At 37.9% G+C, this 17,431-nt stretch overlaps 2 protein-coding genes across 2 annotated transcripts; one reads left to right on the top strand and one right to left on the bottom strand.

Moving 5' to 3' along the window:
- The first annotated feature begins 234 nt into the window (after positions 1-234).
- On the top strand, positions 235-7,840 carry LOC149486432 (E3 ubiquitin-protein ligase ZNF598). Its single transcript, XM_089698029.1, has 10 exons — positions 235-389; positions 481-668; positions 872-1,123; positions 1,488-1,573; positions 2,591-2,829; positions 3,300-3,420; positions 4,879-5,021; positions 5,461-5,577; positions 6,062-6,252; positions 6,459-7,840. Exons 2-10 carry the CDS (start codon positions 498-500, stop codon positions 7,572-7,574), a joined length of 2,436 nt encoding a protein of 811 aa, XP_089554155.1. The 5' UTR covers positions 235-389; positions 481-497; the 3' UTR covers positions 7,575-7,840.
- Positions 7,841-7,952: 112 nt separating this feature from the next.
- Srp68 (signal recognition particle 68) lies at positions 7,953-12,568 on the bottom strand. The gene is made up of 6 exons (XM_089698033.1): positions 12,336-12,568; positions 11,539-11,660; positions 10,979-11,206; positions 10,334-10,522; positions 9,262-9,392; positions 7,953-9,059 (listed from the first exon to the last, which is right to left on the bottom strand). Exons 1-6 carry the CDS (start codon positions 12,433-12,435, stop codon positions 8,033-8,035), a joined length of 1,797 nt encoding a protein of 598 aa, XP_089554159.1. The 5' UTR covers positions 12,436-12,568; the 3' UTR covers positions 7,953-8,032.
- Positions 12,569-17,431: the final 4,863 nt, after the last annotated feature.

Here is a 17,431-nt window from a genome sequence, read left to right as displayed (position 1 = left end):
AGGGGTTATTTATTAATAAAATAATGTCCTAGTTACAGCTGTTGTGTCTGCTTCTACTACTGTACCAAAAGAAAAAAGTTTTAAATATTTATTATTACAAATGCTTATTTTGCATATTGAAAATTTTCTATACTATACAAACCACAAATAAAATACATTTAAAATATGCGCAATAGTTATCTACATATCCTACATTTATGTCATGAATTTATGTGATTGTTGGACAGACGACAGCAGTGACAGTGAGTGAGCGGACTACACACGGCAATGTCAAATCTGTCACTTCACTTCATTATCGAAGTCTGAAATTTTCGCGATTAAAAACCAACTTTTAACGCTGTAAAGCTCGAATTGCCGTTCCAGCAATTGCCCTTCTATTTTCTTCTGTGGTAGGTATCCAATCAATTATTGGATGAAGTCTCAAACTTAAGAGTAATCTATAAATACCCAAATGTAACGCACATACTGTTCGTTTCACAGAAACACTTGTGGAAATTATGGCCGATTCGCAAGGGAACGATAATACTACATGCGTTGTATGCTTTAAGAACGTGGTGTACTACTCCATTGGAGAATGTGACCACCCAGTTTGCTTCGAGTGTTCAACACGCATGAGAGTGCTGTGTTTGCAAAATGAATGTCCTATATGTCGTCAAGACCTTGCGAAGGTAATTTGGATAATACATATTTTGTAACATTTACTTTTCATCAATTAAAAGTCAGTAATCAGTAGTTTAATTAAATGCAGAAAAATATAATCCTTCAATTTGATTTTATATCAGTTGTCATTAATTCGAAATACTTGATTTAAGATGCATTTCAAATTTACTTATTGCAAAATAATTATTAAATATTTTTATTTTATTCTAAGGTGGTGTTTACGGATACCGTTAAGCCGTATAAAGAGCTTCGAAACAAGGTGTTTACTGATAGACTCTTTGAAAGACAATTTAAAATAGGGTTTTGTAGTGAAGAAATCAAGAAATCGTATGAAGCCTTACTGCAAAACCATTGCAAGATCTGTGATAACATACCCCCTTTCCGTACATTCGCTATGCTTAATGATCATATGAAGAGAGTACATGAAAGGTACTTTTGTGACCTTTGTGTGAAGCACTTGAGGGTGAGTTTTTCCATTCTAATTATTATTTTTTGTATACATTGATATCTTACTAATGGATGTGACTAGCAAAACGAATTAATAGCACAGTTTGCTACTGGATTGTAGAATTGCAAAACTTCATTTGTTTCTATTGAATAGAATTAGGTAAATAATTTTAAATTTAAATTATTTTCTTCTATCCTTGAGTTTATTTAGACTCCTTGACTCAATGAAATGGCCAAAGTTCAAACCAGCTTTATTATTTCATACAATTTTTTGATTTCAGAAACAATCTCTTTGGATGCTTAATTTAATATTTTCTATTTCATTGAACCACAACAGTCTTGCTACAATGTTGTGAAATTAATATTTAGTATTGTTTTAGATTTTCACAAGCGAAAGAAGGTGCTACACTCGTCAGGAATTGGCACACCATAGACGGAAAGGTGATCTTGATGATACGTCTCACAGGTATGATGTTATTTACTTTAGATTTTTATTTTCCAAACCCTGCCACAAAAGAGACAAGTGTATATTTATTTTTAATACTTCGAGTATATGCCTATATGCAGGGTTGTAGCAGGAAAACATTGCTACAAAATGCAACAATGCATTTTTTGTACAAAAATAATACTATGACAACATTACACTTTCCATGACAACAGTTTGATAAATTGTCTTTTTAATAATTTTTTATCAAACTGTTGGCAATTAATAAATAAAGATATATGAGTTAATAAACATTTTGTATCAGTATTTTTTCTAGTTAATTAACTTCACCATCATTTGTAATTGGTTATGCAATAAAATTATTGCATCATATTTTATCAGCAAGTAATTAATTCTATTTACATAAAAAAAAATGCACATAAACTAATCCTTACTTAATTTCACTATTAATATATCTCATGAGTGTGAAATGATAGAAAGGTCAATAACGAGCTAAAATAATCTATAAATGTCTAAGTATTTCATTCTCTGTTAAATAATGGTCTGGTTATTGAAATAAAAATTCACATAGAAATATCTAGTACGATTTCATATATTTTTTATCTCTAGTCCATACTAATATTATAAATGCGAAAGTAACTCTGTCTGTCTGTCTGTTACTCAATCACGCATTAACTACTGAACCAATTTGCATGAAATTCGGTATAGAGATATTTTGATACCCGAGAAAGGACATAGGATAGGTTTTATCCCGGAAATCCTACGGGAACGGGTTTTTCTTTGAAAACGCGGGCGAAGCCGCGGGCGGAAAGCTAGTATGATTAATTTTGAATTAATCATTTTTAATCTCAATGAATGAACAAAATGATTGTAATGAAATATTATGTTAGTGGAATTATTATTATCAGGGATGGTTCTTTTATTTATTTTTTTGAAATAATAATACAGGGCAAAATCTCCAGAAATATGTCTTTTTTTTCCAGTTTGGCTTGGTCCCAACTTTCATTGCCTGCATAAAAATATATTTTCTCATTGCAGAGGTCATCCTCTTTGTGAGTTTTGTGAAGAACGTTTTATGGACGCGGACGAACTGTACCGACATTTGCGTAAAGAGCACTTGTACTGCCATCTGTGCGATGTCGACGGACGCAACTTGTACTACGCATCGCATTCTGCGCTCGCGCACCATTTCCGAACGGAGCATTATCTCTGCGAGGAGGGCGAGTGTGCGGGGCAACACTTGACAGCTGTGTTTAGAAGTGAAATTGATCTCAAAGGTAAATTGTTGAGGGTGAAAGCATAGATCTTTGGTTTTAACGTGATAACGTTTTTAAAATCGTTTTAGTCGGGTGACATGTTCAGAAACTTGTGTCACACTAAAACCTCACGAGCGCAATCGCAGGTATAACGAGAGAGAGACGGACCGATCTCCCGTCTCATCTCGAGCGCTGCCACCAATAAGACGTTATCACGTAAACATCTCGATCGTAAACCTACTTTACAAACAACCAATTTTTTTTGTTTTAATATTTTTATATGAGCCAATTTTTGTCTTATACATTGAACAACTTTTAAACTAATATTATAAAGAGAGTTTAAACAAGGCTCCAAAACTACTAGACCAATTTTAACGATTTTTTTCACTGACAGATGGCAATTCAAAATCAGAACAAACAGCTTAGTATGGTATAAATAACGAGCTTTTAAATATTATTAAGGAAAAAATGATATATTTGTATGATTACAGCTCACAAGGCGACAGTGCACGGGCGCGGTATGAACCGCGGCGCGGCACGGCAAGCTCGCACTCTGGAACTGCAGTTCAATATCACTCCTCACCCTACTGCCGTGGTACAACGGGTTACCAGGTAACAAAATACTGAGGTAAAATGTCAAATATTAAACATTAATTTCCCTTTCTGTAATATTTACATTTACATATTTTAGCTCTTAAAATTATCATATTTGAATAAAATCATGTAATCCATAAACGAAGCTATGATGAAAGGTATACATTGCCACAAATAACAAACCAACAAAAATTCTTTATTGTGTACCACAGAGGAAAGTATATATGTCGTGGCCATATCGTAAATTTGCTCATTTCATGATATGACTGGCCATTTCACGAAATGGTCGCATTTCGTGAAATGGCCAATTTAGTTTGGCCACATCATGATGTGGCTTGAGCAGATCAATGATAAGAAATCGTTTCACGATATGGCCAACTAAACGCGCGGTTTTTTCATGAAATTATCAAAATTATTTGATCATATCGTAAAATAGTTACATTAATCATTGGTAGAGGCGCTGCAAGCTCTGTGTTTATGTGATAAGATGGCGGCCGCTGGCGAAAATTTAATTATTCGCAGTTAAAAACTTCATAATTCGTTTAATAACAATAATATGAAGAAAGTCATAGCAAAGAATTTACGACGGTTCGAGTACTATGGAAAATGTGGATATCTTTTATGTATTGAAGAAAAAATGCGTCTTAAATAAAATAATTTAAGACGCATTTTTCTTTTAGGATATATATTATTTTTTTAAAATTGTTTGTTTTTTAAAAAGCTATCCGCTTCTGGCACTCGCCGGCCGCTGCCGCGGCACGCTCGCTTTGCTCGCTCGGCTCGTGCGTTGTTTATCAAAGTCTAACCTAACCTAACCTAACTGTTTTTTATTGCAAAAACGATTCGCTTCTAGCATTCGCCGGCCGCAGCCGCGGCACTAACTTAAATGACATTATACAAGTTTTTAGAATACCTATTCTGAATTTTAATATTTTATGGACTCTTTATATTTTATACGATCTGGCCAAATGTGGATGGCCAAATCGTGAAACGTTGACGATTTAACGATCTGATCAAACCATGTTGGCCATTTCATGAAATGCGACCATTTCGTGAAATGATCGATCATATCATGAAATGAGCAAATCTACGATATGGCCACGACATATATAAGAATAGAGTATAGACAATATGTTAATAAAAGAGCACAACAGGCAGTCTTGTCGCTAAAACAGCGATATTTTCCACACGACCAAAATAATAGCAGGCAAGAGGTAACATATCACTAAGAAATAACATATAAATAGTGTAAAATGGTTTTATATAACCGAAATATGTTTTGACATATCGATCGTCGGCCACACGCTATAAAAAAACAGCGTGTGTGCCGATCACACGTGTCCGAAGCGGACTTTACTCTCAACGCGCCTAAAGAAGTTTCAATACCTACTAAAAAGATTTCATAACCGAAATATGTTTTGACATATCGATCATTGGCCACGCGCAATAAAAAAAACAAATCTGTCAAAATGACAGGGAGCGTGCGGAGCAGCGCTCGCCGTCGCCGCCGCCGGCCGCGGCGCGCATCGACCCGGCGAGCGACGAGCAGTTCCCGCGGCTGTCGGCCAACGCGCCCGCGCCGGCGCCGCTGCTCGCCGCGCCCTCTAGAGCTTATAAAGGTGAACTTTAATTATGTCTATGATATATTGTGTTATTCACTTCAAAGTATAAAATTGTAAAACATTGTTTCAATCACTACATAGTATAAAACAATTGCTTTCCGCCGTTTGTGTCTGTATGCTTGGATCATTAAATTACGCAAAATATTGAAATTAGTGGTTTTAGGATATAATTCGTAAGTTTTAGACCAAGCGTGCGAAGTTACGGATGGCAAGTAGTATAGATGTACAAAGGCCGCCCCGTTACACATATTGAAGCTGTAACTTTGTGATTTATTATTTACTTTTATATTTTAAAAATAATGTGTGTAATGAAGTGTCAAATAAATAAAAATAAATAAATAAAGTTGTCATAAATGTTTATAATTTTTTGCCCTCCATAGTTCTTCATCCTTATTTTATTTGTAGTTTATTTTTTATTTATTTATTAAACAATCAGGCACAGGAGGGTTAGCACGTAATGACCGCAACTTCCCGGCGCTTGACGGTGCGGGACCGTCGCGGGCGCCCGCCCCGAGGCCCAACGCACCCGTTGCCGCTACTGTGCTTAGGAATTGTAAGTTTATTTTTAACAAAAATACTACAAAATACTCAAAAGAAAAATGTTAAACCAAAAGAAATTGACATTAAATTGCTTTTTAACGATAGTAACATATACAATGAAAATTAACACAACATAAATTCTGTTAAAAAAATTTGGAACAAATATACTGAGTAAGAAAAGATTCCAAAAACAGAGATTTTTTATTTTTATAATGGATTGTTCCAACTTTCTTTTCAAATATTAATTTATGACTTTATCAAAGTTATTAAAACGCGCTGCCTTTTTGACGTGACAACGTCTTATAATTCGATAGAGCCGATTGCACGCACGAAAAAACATGACTAATGACTAATACCTCGCTCTGAGGCGTTCCATGTAAGGCTTGAAGTGCAAGCGAGAGCGCGGAACGGGCGACAAAGAAGCACAATCGGACGTTGTCACGTTCAACTATCGTCAGTAAACCGACTTTACAGACAACCAATTTTTGTTTACGCAGCTAAACAGCCAAGCGTGTCAATCCAAGTGCACAGCCAGCCGGCCAGCGCGAGCAACTTCCGGTTGACACAAACGAGCGGGAACCGCATCACCATACCGAAGAAGCCGCTCAACGATGAGGACTTCCCCTCGCTGCTCGGCCCACGGGACGACCACCCCAGCCTTGGTGCGGCCACTCTACAGCCCGCCAAGGTACACCTCTATAGACTTTTATTTATAGTTATATATGATTCAAATGCTTAACAAATGAGTTATACATAAAATCGAAAGAGTAGTTCATGAAATACAATGAATCAACTGATAAATTTTAATTAAATTTTACTACAACTGTACTAATTGGACAATATTCCCAATCTCATTTTTATTATAATTGATGTTAACCATTTTTTGTATTACAGGTAACACTGATTAACAGTGATGAAATGCAATCACTAAAGAAGCAACCAAGCCATCAGCAGAAGAAAGCCCCACTGAGTACTGAGGCGTTTCCCGCGCTTTCTTCGTCTTCTGCACCGACCGCGCCCCCGCAGTGGATAACTGTTTCCAAGTCGAAGGACAAGGGAAAGCAGACCCGCAGCCAACCGGAGCCGAACCCACCGCCAAGGGAACCGACATTCAACCCTGTCGCAGACTTCCCCACTTTGCCAATAAACACAAAATCAAAGAAGAAATCCCAAGCGGTTCCGATTCAACTAACGAGACCCCAACCCGCTCCGCCCGCGCCGCAAACCAACACACAGTCACACAACGAGGACACTAAAAACAAAAACAAAAAGAAAAAGAACGCTAACGCCAACGCTCAGAAAGAGAAAGAAAATGACACAGTCGTCAACGGAGTGAATGAGCGTAACGAGTACATTGTGGCAAGCATCAACAACAACAATAGCAGCGGGGAATCCGACAGAAAGATCAAGACAATCACTGACAAAAACAATACTAATACAACTACGAGAACTGGAAATGGAGACTTTGCGTTGAAGTCGAAAGAATATCCGCCACTAAATCCGAAAGCTGATAATTTCGTTCCTCCGCCACCCGTGCAGATCAGGCCCGCGATGAACGGCAGCGTGCCTCCGGGGTTCAAGAAGCGTCCGCCGTGTGACGGGATGACATTCACCAACTCGGCGGGACAAACGTTCCCCGCGCCCGTGCACCAGTACATGCCGCCGGCGAACTTCGAAAGCAGGAACCGGGCGCTAGTCAAGAAATTCGCCGCCGCTTTAGGTACGAGCGACGCGGTGGAGGAATTCAAAGTCGCATCTCGAGCGTTCAGGGACAGCATTATCGGCGCGGAGGAGTTTTACCAACATTGTAAAACCGCTCTGGGGAGCAAATTCGAGGAGCTATTCCCGGAACTGGTCGCTCTGTTGCCGGATATAGCGAAGCAGCAGGAGCTGGTGGTGGGCAAGAACATCAGCGCGTTGGACGTGTGCACCACGTGCGGGCAGGTGATCTCCATCGCGGACACCATTTCCCACGACACGGCCCACTGGCCCCCGCTCGCCCCGCGTTAGATATTGTGATACTATTTCAATTTGTTTGTGTTCACACTCGGGTACTAAATTATAAAATAACAAGGTGCTTATCGCTTCATCTTTCCGTACTCGTATTGCGATCCGATTTAAGCCAGTTTAGACTTTTTTATTTTTTTTACTTTACGTATTTGTCGCCTATAGCTTAAGTAGAAGAGATTGTATATACTACTAAATTAATGATCACAGTTATGAGATGAATGTGATTAGCGTGTTACATGGTGTAAAATATATTGTTTAAAAGTTAACTATTTTTGTATTATCCAACTGAACGAGTTTTAATTTTGTGTTATATATTTTTGTTATAGAACTTATTATTTCGTTATAACCCTTGGTATAATTGTAAAAAAAAACAACACATTTCATGGACAAATATATTAAAACAAGCAACAAATACAAATGCCTTTGTAATATTTTTCCTTACACCAGTTGTGACAATGTTATTGGCCTCCCTTGCCCCAGCCCAAGAAACCTTTAACGAGTCCAGTGATACCGGCTCCTTGCTTCTTGTTTGCGACGCCAGTTTTATCGTCCAAGTTGGGGAATTCAATGAAATTGCACGCAAGATCAAAGAACAAAGGCTTACACGGTACAGCTTCCATAGGTGGGGGAAGTTTATAAATGTTCGGATTTTTCGTCAGAACTTGGGTATCTTCGCGATATTCATCTAAACGGTCGACTAGCGGCTTCTTGTCTTTGTATGGCTTGCCGCTGGAGGTGTATTTAATTTCCTCATCATCATCTTCATCTTCGAGGACAGAATCAGCGTGAACTTCGAATTTACAAGTCTCTATGTCTTTTTGAAGCGATTGCAATTTGTCCAATAAATGCTTATCTTGATGTTTATTCGCGATCGACTCTGCAGTGTAAGCACTGCACCGCTCGAGCATCGCCAAAGCTTCTCTAAAACGTCTCAAAGTGGTCAACACTTGAGCTATATAATAGCAGCGGAAAGCCTTGTAGGCTTTTACTTCGGTTTCCACATCTTTTTGATACGCACTGTCTTCCTCGAAGCCGGGCAGTTGCTGTAATTCCGTGTAGTTTTGCAAGATGATCTCATATAATCTGGTCAAATCTTGCGGGCGCACTTTCTTCCCATCGATCGGCGTGTTCTTCTTGCGCGCATCCTCAGCTTGTTGGATCATCAGATTGTTTCTATGGATCGTGCGCATGAGTCTAATATACATCAAGTACGAGAGCAGATAGTTGATTCCGGACATTTGTGTCTCGGACGCGGACTTTAGCTTGGGATCGTTTTTGATTTCATCCTTGATGGCCGATATGGCGTCCTTGCAGTCCATGAGTATATTCTCGAGGATATCGATCTTGGCTTGGCTGGTGGTCGCGTTTTCTACGGACTTGTCCAGATCTTGCAGCGCGATGAGGAAGAGTCGCACCTTTTCCGGCCTTACTGTCACTCGACGACCTCGCCATTCCACTTCATGCATCACGCCAGAACGCGATTCCCTGGTGAAATGTTAAGTTATTATAAATAACTATTAATCACTCATCTCTACCAGTGAAAGTAAAAAATAAATAAATAAAAATTATTCAAATAATGTTACTAAATTGCACTGAATACCATTTAAATGACAAGAATTAAGATTGACCATGTTAGACTACATTATTTACCACATATAAACCGAAAACCCGTTAAGAGCATACGTACTTAGCTTGCGCCATCAAAGAGTCCAAGTTTTCGATGAGCCCTTGACCGCGCATAGCAACCAGATCTCCGGCCGCCGATTCGTCGCCGATATTGTACGCGCAATAACGAAGGCTCGGATTCAACTCTTCAACCTGTACAAGTAAATTTTATGTAACGAAATGCAGTTAATAATAAAGTACCTGCATAAAACAATATAAAAAAATTGATTGATATAAAAAATTATATGATGAAATGAAAATAATAATCAGGACAAATCAAATGCTTCATCATTTTGAGTGAAATTATACTTTTTTTATTTGACTGTGTCTAAGGGCGCAGATATGACGGAGCGCAATATTTTTCAAGTGTAATATCATTTATTATTTTGAACTTTAAGTTTTCACTCGCAAGCTTTATGTTGTTAATCTGTAAAGCGATTTTTCAACTTCGTTTTATAGATTATTGACATTAAGCGGTCCACAATCTGGCCTGTTGTTAAGCTAAGATGTGGTCTTTTTTTTTTAATAGTGGAGAATGCATTTAGGCATACCCAGGGCACTCGGGGAAAGAGCCCTGGGACTCACCCTGCTGAGTGCAGGGACCTACAAACTAAACTCCACTGTGTTCCGCCGTGCCGCTTCATTGACGGGGCCGCGGGTATTCGGTAGAACCGCGTCCGCAGACCCGTCAGCAAGATGTGGTCTTGCCCTAGTAGGCACCAAATTATAAGCCTTAAAAAACGCCACCAACCTTCTGCTTGTACACCGCGCGCTCGTCCTCCGGCAGCGCGGCGCACAGCTTCTCGACCACGATTAGATGGTTTGCGTTAGATTCGCTGTGGGGCCCCGCGGGGCTCCGTCGCATAGTGGTTCCAAATTCAAGTATCATGGACACAGGATTCAATGTCGGTCTATCGCGCTGATTTTTTTTTCAAGACAGAAAATTGAACACCTATCAACTTTTTCTAATGGTAAAAATCCCCTAGGCGTATAGTTTTTGAGAAAAAAAATTGTTGAGTTTTTTTTGTATGGAGAAAAATCTTTATTTTTTTTCTCGCGTTAAAAAATCTTAAAAAACGCCACCATTCACCAACCTTCTGCTTGTACACCGCGCGCTCGTCCTCCGGCAGCGCGGCGCACAGCTTCTCGAGCACGATCTGCGCGCGCTTGAGGCTCTCCGCGGCGGGGCGCCACTGCTGCAGCTCCACCAGCAGCGCGCCGCTCAGCCACGCCGCGTACGCGCCCGCCTCCAGCTGCGTGCGCGCGTCGCATACGCCGCTTTGCTAACAGTTAATTAATTAAATTATCTTTTTCTCATTAAAATATGTGGTTTTACAGGTACTTCGCCAATTATATTGACAAGCAAATATCAACCAACGGCCCCCATGTCAAATATAAGCTGAAGAAGTTTTACTTCAAAACGTTTGTTTTATTTAATTTTGTTTATTTTTGTAGATTGTTTTAGTTTTTATTATATAATTTAAATATTTTTTTATTTCAAAGTATAAAAAATAATTTCACTTCAGGTAAATATCACAAGTGTCAACACTGCGAGCGAGCGAGTTTAGGCACCGTGGGCTCCTAAATGCGTGCGCTAAACGCCGTGAGTTGGCCTCCTTCTTTTCTTCTCTAATGAAATGTATAATAAAAAAATTGTTTTGAATGAAAAAAATGTAAGAATGTGACATTGTATGGTGACATAAATAATAATATAAGATTTTTTGAATATTCTACAATACCTCACATAACTGCAATAGCATATGTGCATGGGAACATGCTTTCTTTAGTCTAGAGACAAGATGAAACTTCTTCCTTGGCTCAGTATTGGCTTCTTGGCGTAATTGCATTGCGTGAGCCCAGGCACGTTCCGCTTGAAGCAATGGTACACATAGCAATCGATTTTCAGATGTCGCAGATGTTAAATGAGTTGTAGTAACATCTTTCCGGCGGTAATGTCGTCGATCACCCTAAACAAAAACAGGTTTGCAAGATTTACATTTTATTCTAATTATATTAATTAAAAAAAGAATATTTATTAGACACAGAGTATATGTGCATTTAAAAATAAATGTAAAATGTAAAGTATAATCAAGTAACTTTACATTTACAACTTCTGAAAATTTTCAGTTTAGTTAAAATATGAATAATGTATTAAAAAAATACATGTCAGAAGTTATTAAATATCTACCAGGGCTATCAATGAAAAGAAACCTGCTTACCATAATGCTGTTTTAAACTAATTTATTCTATCCATATGCTCATGCTATTTTGGTACCAATTTAACAGAAAAACATAGTACCTGTGGGATTTTTAACACTTTCCGTAAACGCCTGATCCGCCGGGAACAATATCCTCTATATCTCTGATAATCCCCATGACGGAGACCATGCTGCTGCTGTGCATCTTTGATGATGCGAAATACTGGATTTATTTAAGGATATTATACATAAAATGTTCATAACCAATTTCTTCACTATTATTGAATAGTTAATTTTATCAACTTAAAAACATCTTATTGAAGAAAATAAAATAAAACAATGTCCCTTATAGTCACAAAGTCAAGACTTAGAGCTGGCGCACACAAGCAACTTTGTCTCGCAACTATTTTGTCTCTCCCATCAATTTGTATGGGGAGTTGCGTCGCTACGTGCGCGCACTTTCATACTAGCCCATGGGTGGGAGACACAAAATAGTTGCGGAGACAAAGTTGCTCGTGCCCGCTAGCTCTTATGCAACTTAAGTGCAATAATACCACAGCGGAAGCATCAGCTTTTAAATTAGAAGCATTCAATTGGTTTACCCCATTGAGAGATCTGAGGATACCAACAAAAACAAAAAGAACAGAGATAAGTTGTGAATATTCCTCCCTTTCTTCTTTAAAATCGGAAAAAAGTATTTAGCGTCAATTTGGCAAAATTATATTATTATGATGAAGCATACTGCTAGAGGAATCTATTGTTTTAACTGGTAACAACCCTAAAAATTAAGAGTGATAATAAGATACAATAGTCAATTCAAATCAATTTAAAAGATAGGATAATATAGTACAGTTCCTCATAAAAATTACAATTAATTCACTTCGGTATAAAAGGATACTTTCTAAAGATAACGAGCTGGTTATTTTGTTATCAATTTTTTCTCCTTCTTCGGTTGTAATTGATTGTCCATCACCACTTTCTTCTTCCAAAACTACCATCTTGATTGATAAAATTAATAACTTTTAAATGAGCAAACTAATCTTAAAAATCTGCCATAAAATCCATAGAATATCTTTATGTTTCAAAAATCAACACGTCACTTACAGCCATCACTCAAAAAATTTACATTTGACGTTTTCCTTACTAGTTGCCTGTATAAATATTGGGAATCACGACGGAATCACAGAGTAAATAATTATAGCTAGATAATATTGGGAATAGTATATAATCATATAACTGTCGCAGATATCTGGTCAAATCTGCTATTTGATTGAACGTCTGGACCTTAGATTAAGGATTGGTCTCCGCGCGCGCGCTACGACTAGATGCCGCCGGCGTACTTGAAAAATGCGGCAACTAAAAGTACGCCGAATTCGGCGTACCCAAGCCAGTCGTGTCACAAGCATTGTGTGGAGAGGGCGAACCGATAGTTTATAAAGATTTTGAACAAAATCTGAAGTAAAATGCCTATTTGTGCCATAAAACTATTTAAAAATAATACAACAAAAAATAAGAAAGACACTGGGATCACGTACCATCACTAAGTATCGTATTATTCGAAATTTCTCCTTTACTTCGAAATTTTTTTCTACGAAAATACGACGCCATTCAGTGTTGCCGTATTGCATATCCAAAAAAATACACGTGGTTGAGGAAATCTTTTAGCAATAATTTGAACTTTTTTTTTCAATACTATTACTAATACATATATAAAAGAGTATAATAACAATAATTTATTTCTGTTTAACCATGTTTAACTGACTCATTTAGTATGTTATTTTTTTTATTTCCGCTTTTTTACTTTTAATCAACCTTTGTGACTATAGTATAGTAGCGTCGCAAGTGGATTTGAGTCATGCGACTCAAATCGTTCATGGATTCGATTCCCGGCCAGGTCAGGATGAAAAAATATATTTTTCAAACTTCTTTCCAAGATGGCAGATTTCCCATTTATGAGGTAAAATTTATGTAGCTGGCAGCCCAATTCTTCACACACACTAGCGTCTTTACAAATTGCCTAACACACACTACAGAAATGAGTTGCCGCACTCACAGAGCTATTGTTTTTAGGTGGGGCGGTATCTAGTCGTAGCGCGCGCGCGGAGACCAATCCTTAATCTAAGGTCTGGACTCTAGCGCGTTCATTCAATTGCGACATTTAATTGAATGACATACCTATGTACAACTCGTAAATCTGTTTTATGTGTAACCACAATTAATGTAAGTAACGTTCAAAAGTGTTGACTCAACGTCCTAAAGCGTCATCGTTGGTTTGCGTTAGGTTCGCTGTGGGGCCCCGCGGGGCTCCGTCGCATAGTGGTTCCAAATTCAAGTATCATGGACACAGGATTCAATGTCGGTCTATCGCGCTGATTTTTTTTTTTCAAGACAGATAATTGAACAGCTATCAACTTTTTCTAATGGTAAAAATCTCCTAGGCGTATAGTTTTTGAGAAAAAATGTTGTGTGGTTTTATGATTAACCACGGTAAAAGTGAAACTGTTCGAACGGTTCCGAACACTGCTTTGTGTAGCGCATGTCGCGTGTCGGTCGGCTGCCGAGTAGGTATACCTACTCGGCAGCCGCGATACACGTGACATGCGCTACACAGACCAAAAAGTTTGAGACGATGTAATAAAAGTTTCACTTTAAAAAAATTGTTGAGTTTTTTTTTGTATGGAGAAAAATCTTAATTTTTTTTTTTCTTTCTCGAGTTGCTTTAAATTGCGGCGGTTTAGGTTCATATATTAAGTAAATCCGGATGATATAGTATCCAGAAAAAAATTAAATAGCTGCATCGACTTGCAGCCCCGCGTAGGAATGATCGGTAAAAATTTCAATGTTGATATGCTCTTTTCTCTTGTATTACCTGCGTTTTGTTGCTCGATACTTGCTTATTCGTACTCCCTACATCACATTAATTAATATTGAGAACATTTCAGCCCACTAAATACGGTAAGTCATTTTTTATATCTTAAAAATTTTCAAAAACAGTCAATTATAAAATAAGTCACAGTACAACGTAACCCGTGCCTAGAAAGCAATTAGGTAACGACAACAACCAATCACAGCAGAGAGTCTGGAATGCGGTGTTAGTCCCAGTTAAGTCCAAGCGCTAACGAGATTGTTTATGTGTTGATTATAAATAAATGCGATTAGGGATGGATGAACTTTAATAAATTTCTTGGTATTTTAGGCATACATAGTCGACAACTACCACCCATTGAAACAACTGAAGTAGTTGGTAGCACATAAAAGGGCTTCTTCCGTAGCCATGAAAACAGCTGTTTTATGCTAATGGATCCAAAATATTTTCAGATTCTACCAGCAAAGATTTTTCGTCTTCAGAAATGTCTTGCTTCTTTTTAATAAACAAAAATTTTGATACACTTGGTATAGTTAGCAGAGTATTTTTCTAAATGCTCTAAAATTTTCTCAAAAGCTGCTTTGCCGTAAGCTTTTAACTTTTCACTAAAGCAATAAAAAAGTTCCTCTTCATTTTTTCACTCATAGTAGAGTCGGATCGTCGTTTTTTTTGTTTATTGCTCTAATCTTGGAATGGAACTCTAGATATCTTTTCAGTGGATGTACTTGCTTCAGTAGTGGACGTTGATGGAACTGATTCAACTATAGAAGAAGAAAAGTTGGTTGGAGTTTCTTCATCTACATCCGCACAAGCTCCAAACAAAACATTCAAGTCCACCGAATCACAAATAGGCCACTGGATGTCAGATTCCAACCACCTTTTATTGTTTTCCTGATTCAGAAACGTCTTCAGAGATCGGCTTGACTCAGACCATTTCTTCGTTATAATATGCTGTATAACTCTGCGAGAAAAATCTTTGAGTCTACTGCGATCTTCTTCAGACAGTTCATATGGGATTTTTGAGATGATAACTTCAAACAAATGGTTGTAATTCTTCAAATCACCAAATTTCCTCATAATCAGGAACATATCCAAATTAGTACTCAAGCCAGCCATTGTATAGTATACGTAAATGTCGGAAATATAATGGAGCTCAGTTTAATGTGCGGCTTATTTATATCAATTAAGAGTACTCAGGTAGTAAGGGCATGCAGGATTAAATGCGTCCGAGTATATAAACAACCTCGTTATAGCTAACGAGGTTGTTTATATACTTGGACCTCGTTAAAGATTGGGAGTTAACGAGGTTGTTTATATACTTGGAACTAACTGGGACTAACACCGCATTCCAGATTAGTTGATGTCGTTACCTAATTGCTTTCTAGGCACGGGTTACGTTGTATAGATTGTCTAATCTAAAAATGAACGCCCCTCCACTAAACTTAATTGTTTCAATGTGTGAGGACAAATAATTATTGAACCACTTTATATGTGTGCGCGCGTCGATTCTACTGCAAACTTTGACACTCGCGCACTGATTTGTCAACTAATCGGGCGATCAGTTCAGGTGCCTAGCATTGTATGGCGGGGAGAGCGCGCTATGTACGGAATGACACGTCCGTTCTATCGTGCATCGCGTCATTTATGCACTAGTTGGCCAACTGGTCCTGTCGTTCGGGCATGGACGGGACTGGAGGACTGAACGACCAATGAGGCAGACCAATTTGTGTGTATTGCGTCTATACACGTACTTTGAAAGTGAGCGTAAACACAGTGGAGGGGCGTTCATTTTTAGATTAGACAATCTATACCTGTGACTTATTTTATGATTGACTGTTTTTTGCAAATATGTATTTGTTTCTTGCAAATATTTATGATATAAAAAAAATGTTGTGTGGTTTTATGAAACCACGGTAAAAGTGAAACTGTTCGAACAGTTCCGAACACTGCTTTGTGTAGCGCATGTCGCGTGCCGAGTAGGTATACCTACTCGGCAGCCGCGATACACGCGACATGCGCTACACAGACCAAAAAGTTTGAGACGATGTAATAAAAGTTTCACTTTAAAAAATTTCTTACCGTATTTAGTGGGCTGAAATGTTCTCAATATTAATTAATGTGATGTAGGGAGTACGAATGAGCAAGTATTGAGCAACAAAACGCAGGAAATACAAGAGAAAAGAGCATAGGAAAATTGAAATTTTTATCGATCATTCCTGCGTGAGGCTGCAAGTCGATGCAGCAATTTTTTTTTCTGGATACTATATCATCCGGACTAACTTAATATATGAACCTAAGCCGCCGCAATTTAAAGCAACGCGAGAAAAAAAAATAAAGATTTTTCTCCATTCAAAAAAACTCAACAATTTTTTTCTCAAAAACTATACGCCTAGGGGATTTTTACCATCAGAAAAAATTGATAGGTGTCCTGAAAAAAAAAAATCAGCGCGATAGACCAACATTGAATCCTGTGTCCATGAAACTTGAATTTGGAACCACTGTGCGTCGGCTCGCAGCCGACTTCTTCTGGACGTTTGGAAACAGGAAAACGTAAAGTCTGTCGTCATTCAATGAACCCGCTAGTCTTTCAACAATATGTTGAGCGTTATATTATATCTGCTATGGCCTCTGTTTAAATCTTGTTAAATCAAAGTTCGGCCTAGTCATTATATTGAATGTCATCATTCAATAAACGCGCTAGTCATTCAATCAAATAGCAGATTCAACCAGATGACGGTGACATAACTATTAATACCACATTTTCTCTTACCGTATGTTTTCTATCTTCAATAATCACATTCTGTGATTTATTGCTCTTAAAGGGCTGACAGACGTACAAACTTTAAAATCGCGGTTTTAAAGTTCGCGTACTTACTCGGCTCGACGTCGGTGACACACGCAAGAGCTTGGTCAGTAGCTTCTCGCGTGTCACCGATATCGAATGTCTCTATGTCATCAACAGAGGGAATTTTATGTTATTCAGGAATTAAATATAGACATTTTTAATTTAATAACCAGCACTTATTTTTAAGTAAATAGCATTCTAACAAAATAAATGTTCAAAAATTGAAGGATATATTTTCGTTTTTACTATTATATTTTGAGGGTACTTTACAAAAAAAGAGCGT

The sequence above is a fragment of the Colias philodice genome, chromosome 8 (genome assembly GCF_061535455.1).
Source record: "Colias philodice isolate Cphi_HAF_F1 chromosome 8, ilColPhil1 Martin Lab GWU primary, whole genome shotgun sequence".
NCBI classification, from domain to species: domain Eukaryota; kingdom Metazoa; phylum Arthropoda; class Insecta; order Lepidoptera; family Pieridae; genus Colias; species Colias philodice.
Note: the sequence above shows the minus strand (reverse complement) of the source record. Positions and strands in the feature narration are given on the sequence as shown.